This window comes from Brassica oleracea, chromosome C6 (genome assembly GCF_000695525.1).
Source record: "Brassica oleracea var. oleracea cultivar TO1000 chromosome C6, BOL, whole genome shotgun sequence".
NCBI classification, from domain to species: Eukaryota; Viridiplantae; Streptophyta; class Magnoliopsida; order Brassicales; family Brassicaceae; genus Brassica; species Brassica oleracea.
In genome coordinates this window covers 16,473,956-16,479,643 of record NC_027753.1, presented here as the reverse complement: position 1 = coordinate 16,479,643, position 5,688 = coordinate 16,473,956, and the positions used below count along the sequence as shown (strand labels likewise).

At 34.8% G+C, this 5,688-nt stretch overlaps 1 protein-coding gene across 1 annotated transcript; it reads left to right on the top strand.

Moving 5' to 3' along the window:
* The first annotated feature begins 1,586 nt into the window (after positions 1–1,586).
* LOC106296259 (translation factor GUF1 homolog, mitochondrial) lies at positions 1,587–3,997 on the top strand. The gene is made up of 3 exons (XM_013732354.1): positions 1,587–1,974; positions 2,057–2,789; positions 2,867–3,997. Exons 1-3 carry the CDS (start codon positions 1,654–1,656, stop codon positions 3,802–3,804), a joined length of 1,992 nt encoding a protein of 663 aa, XP_013587808.1. The 5' UTR covers positions 1,587–1,653; the 3' UTR covers positions 3,805–3,997.
* The last annotated feature ends 1,691 nt before the right edge of the window (positions 3,998–5,688 follow it).

The window sequence follows — 5,688 nt, the reverse complement described above, 5'->3', positions numbered from 1 at the left end:
TTTCCGCCGGAATGTCCGTCAGAATACCGCTGTTTTCTTGTAGTGTATCAATACATTTGCTTATGAATTTGAACAATTGCTTTATTTTGAAGTTTACATAATTGCACCAAGCTTTTATTGGTGAAAATTATTTCGATTTTCCAAGTTTGTGAACTAAAATGTGTACTTTGAATCACAAACAAACATTTAGATAACCGAAAGCCGATGTAGAACAGAATCCGAAATTATAACGAGTTCAACTGGGTTTAAAATGTGTTAATATCTCCGATTGGATGTTGAATTAGAGTTGAATTACAATAATATTTGTAAGTCGATATAAGTCGCAGTAAAATGTATGTGGTAGAAACTGTAGATTTACGTAGTGAGTTCACCGTAAAAATATGAGTTACTATCGTTTTAAATTTATTGACTGATAACATTTTTGATGTACAAATTGTATTATTTAAAAAAATACTCTAAAAATGATTAAAATGATATTTAGTATAAATTTAATAAAATAGAGTAGATTTTTTTTTTAAAAATATTAACATGAAATATATTAAATAATATATGGATGATTTTTTGATGTCTAATGTTTATCATGAAATATAAATAATAATAATAATATGACATGTTTTACAAATTTTATAGAAATTATATAAAATAAAAATATTTATTTAAAATAAAAATAATTAAATCTATGTAGTATATTTAATAAAATTTTCCCATGTATATAAATAATTTTATGTATATAAAAATTTTAATCATCAATGAAATTAATAATTAAAATTGTAGGAAAATTTTAAACAATTAGAATGGAAATTTGTAAAAAAAAATTTATAACCTAAATTCAACAGCTAAACACGTACACAACTATAGAATTGTAGTATTAAAAGGTTGATTAGTTTAAAATGGTCAAAATGAAGGGGGGCTAGTTAGTGTCAGAAGACAAACGTCTTTCGTCGTTCACATGGATCAACATTTCCGGTGTGATTTAGAGAATCAATATGAATCTGTAATGTTGATGACAAAAAAAAAAAACAAGAAGGTGGGCTAGTTAGTAGAAAAATAAAAGTTGCTAACTCAAACCTTAACACATGGTATTTTGGTTGATGTTGAATTATTTTATCAATTTTACTAAAGGGTTAACTCAAAATCATAACTCAAGTATAAACGCATTATAAATCTAATCTTAACTCAAAAACTCAAAACTAATTCATGATTGGTAATATTTTTCTATTATACTCATAACTCAAACTTAATCAATGGTAACACATGTCACCAATCAAACAATATCAAAACCGAATTTGAAAAAAATCGAAATAAATTTGAACCAAAGTTTAAGAATTATTGAATAGGATCAAATTTCATGCTCCCAAGAAAAACAAATTCAATTGGATACACGAATGTCCATGACTATGTGAAACCATTAGTGTTAGTTTAGTTATACTTTTGATGAATTAGTTAGAAATAGACTCATTTTATGTTCATGTTTGTTCGTATGAAATATAGCTTAGCATCTCGAAAGACAACCGGTTCAAGCATTAACATCGGTTTATATTAAATCTGCAATGGCTCAAAAACGGTGTCGCATAGACGATGTGTTCTCTAAACATCTTTGTGGTGTTGAGAGTTGAAACTGTCCGACTCACACTACTTTTGCAAAACCCCCAAATGGGTTCTATGTACAGAGCCTCTAAAACCCTAAAGTCGTCGAGACAAGCATTGTCACTCTTGTTCAATTCAGTCAAACCCAACCGAAGAGATCCGTTATGTGTCGGATTGCACCCAGCTTACGGTTTCAGCTCAGATTCTAAGCAAAACCCCAGAGAACCCGCCGTTGATCTGACACAGTTTCCTTCCGACAAGATCCGAAACTTCTCCATCATTGCTCATATCGATCATGGAAAATCTACTTTGGCCGATCGTCTCATGGAACTTACTGGCACCATCAAGAAAGGCCATGGCCAGCCTCAATATCTCGACAAATTGCAGGTACGAGCTTTCTTCCTTAGACTCGAAAGGATATGTTGAGTCTGTGATGGGTAATGAAGTAGTTGTGGATGTTTGTGTTTAGGTAGAGAGGGAGAGAGGAATCACTGTGAAAGCTCAAACGGCGACAATGTTGTATGAAAACAAAGTTAAAGATGAAGAAGCGAGCGGTTTTCTTCTGAACCTGATTGATACACCAGGCCATGTTGACTTTAGCTATGAGGTCTCTAGATCGTTATCCGCTTGTCAAGGAGCTCTCTTGGTCGTCGATGCGGCTCAAGGTGTTCAAGCACAAACCGTGGCTAACTTTTACTTAGCGTTCGAAGCTAACCTCACCGTCGTACCTGTTATCAACAAGATCGATCAACCAACAGCTGATCCTGACCGTGTCAAAGCTCAGTTGAAGTCCATGTTTGATCTCGACACGGATGAGGTCCTTCTAGTCTCTGCCAAAACCGGCTTGGGGCTCGAGCATGTGCTTCCCGCGGTTATAGAACGGATACCTCCTCCTCCTGGGATCAGTGACTCTCCTCTACGGATGCTTTTGTTCGATTCCTTTTTTAATGAGTACAAAGGTGTCGTCTGCTATGTCTCTGTCGTTGATGGAATGCTGAGGAAAGGAGATAAGGTCTCGTTCGCTGCCACTGGCCAGTCTTATGAAGTGTTAGATGTCGGGATCATGCACCCTGAGCTTACTTCTACGGGAATGCTTCTCACAGGACAGGTTGGTTATATAGTAACCGGCATGCGAACCACGAAAGAGGCACGTATTGGTGACACAATCTACAGAACAAAAACCACTGTGGAGCCTCTCCCAGGTACTTGTTTCTCTCCTATGCTACTCTTGTAACCGAGAATTGACAATCTTTTTGATGAGCTTATCGGTGGAATGTAGGTTTCAAGCCGGTGAGGCATATGGTGTTCTCAGGCGTTTATCCTGCTGATGGATCTGATTTTGAAGCACTTACTCATGCCATAGAGAAACTGACGTGTAACGATGCAAGTGTCTCGGTGGCTAAGGAAACAAGCGCAGCTCTTGGGATGGGATTCAGATGTGGCTTCCTCGGTTTGCTTCACATGGATGTATTTCATCAACGGCTTGAACAAGAGTACGGTACACAAGTGATCTCCACGATCCCTACCGTTCCTTACACCTTCGAATACTCAGATGGGAGCAAGTTGCAAGTGCAGAATCCTGCTGCATTACCTTCAAACCCCAAATACAGAGTCACAGCTTCTTGGGAGCCAACGGTGATCGCCACAATCATCCTTCCTAGTGAGTACGTAGGAGCTGTGATCAACCTCTGCTCTGACCGAAGAGGCCAGCAGCTAGAGTACACATTTATAGACGCGCAACGTGTTTTCTTGAAGTACCAGTTACCTTTGAGGGAGGTAGTTGTTGATTTCTACGATGAGTTGAAAAGCCTAACATCAGGTTACGCTTCTTTCGACTACGAGGATGCAGAGTATCAGAAATCTGATCTTGTGAAGCTGGACATCCTCTTGAACGGTCAGGCAGTTGATGCGTTAGCAACTATTGTTCACAACCAGAAAGCTTACCGCGTGGGTAAAGAGCTTGTTGAGAAGCTTAAGAACTTCATAGAGAGGCAGATGTTTGAAGTAATGATACAAGCTGCTATAGGTTCAAAGATCATTGCGAGAGACACAATCTCTGCGATGAGGAAGAATGTGCTTGCGAAATGTTATGGAGGAGACATAACTAGGAAGAAGAAGCTTCTTGAGAAGCAGAAAGAAGGGAAGAAAAGGATGAAGAGAGTTGGTTCTGTTGATATACCACATGAGGCTTTTCAACAAATACTCAAAGTCTCTTAGAAGACGAAAAGACTGAAATCAAATGGTACTAGTTTATTATGCAATTCAAGCTTTTTTCGTTTGGGAAAATTATAAAACCTTCACAAGTTTTTGTTTTTTGTTTTGTTCTTACAATTTCTATAACCAAATAAATCAATAGTTGTTGTTATGACAAACTTAACCGATGCAGCAATGGAAAAATTACTATTGTACATCTCTGGGATAATAGCAGACTAGCAGTGGCGACTGATTGCATATTTTGTTTTAGCTTAGTTGCAAATTACAATCATTTCGATGAAGAATAAGTGCTTAATTACAATTTTTTTTTGATTTTTTGGTAAACAATCGAAGGTACATGTTTTAGGAAAGTAAAAGGATTTCAAAATATTTTTAGAATATTTTGTAACTAAATTTTGGGAAATATGATTATTCTTATCCGTAGATTGCAACTTCTACACTGTGTAGAGAACATAGAACTAATCTATAAGAAGATTCTACCATATATAGACTTTTTAGTCAGGTCTAGATTTCGTATTAGTAAAACTTTAGAATCATCTATATATCAGAAGAGAATCATTACAACATTTAAGGTAATAATGTGCCATCACCACAATCAGTCTTAGAATCTTTAGAAAAATAGGTTGGTCCATAACAAGTTTTTTAATTAAATTAACCATAAATTCATTATTAATATTTTTCATTATTTCTGTAAATAAAAATTACAAAATTTCTTAATGTGACTAAAGTATATATGAAAATTAATGATTTTGAATAATTAAGATTTGATAAAATTTTGTGTATTCTCTATCATATTTGTTTAATTTTAAATTAATGAAATAAATTAAAAAACTACATTAACCATATAATTAAAAATTAGATTTTTTGTATATGTTATATTTTGATATTTTAAAAACTACTGTAAATTACGTAAACTGTTAAAAGTCTCACATTCAAATTTTTGTGATCCATGGTTTAAATTTTGTTATGATAAAATACAAATGATTACAAAATCATATAAGTAAGAAGTCTCATTTAATAAATATTAAGTGTAAAATATATATATATATATTAATATCGTTTAAATTAAACTATATATACCATATAAAATACATAAATATTTTCATTTCAAAATTTGCTTTGCACCATAAGTAACTGGCTACGTGTTAGGCTATTTATTAGGGTTATCTATTGTTTTGTGAGAAAAACTGCTTTTACGCTTATTACGCTTGGAGGCACACCATATACCTTTCTAGAGAGAGAGCTTAGGATTAGAGAGAGAGATTTGAACACCTTCGTAGAGAGAAGATCTTGAACTCATTTGTTTCCTTACTTTATTTTCTATTTTATCTATTGCAATATTATTCAGACCATAATAATGTTTACTATGAATATGTCTGAGTAGTTTTATTGTTAGATTTATGGTTCTTCAAAGGTTATATGATGATTTGTTAAACATGTAATGTTGTTAGGGTGATTTAACTAGTTCTTCATCTAGTTGTTCTTATTGCTAAGTCTAGGATTGATCAACCTGAACATAGATCTTAGGATTAATTGGCGCAAGCTAGAGCTTGGTATTGTCCCTGAATGGAACAAGGATGATCTAACTGTCTAGATACATACGGGAGTTGATCTAGGTGGTTATAGAACACATGAAACCCATTCGCTAAAGCTTGTTAGAAGTAGGCATGGGCATTCGGGGTCCCAATCGGGTTTCGGTTTAGTCCAATCGGGTTTCGGTTTTTCGGGTTTATCAAAATCAGTCCCATTCGGGTTATATGAAAATTCGGTTTGGGACCGGTTCGGATTCTATCGGGTCCGGGTCGGGTTTAGTAAATCTTCAAAGAACCGGTACAACCCGATGTACTTTCGGGTTCGGGTCCCAATCGGTTCTTCGGTTTAAATGTA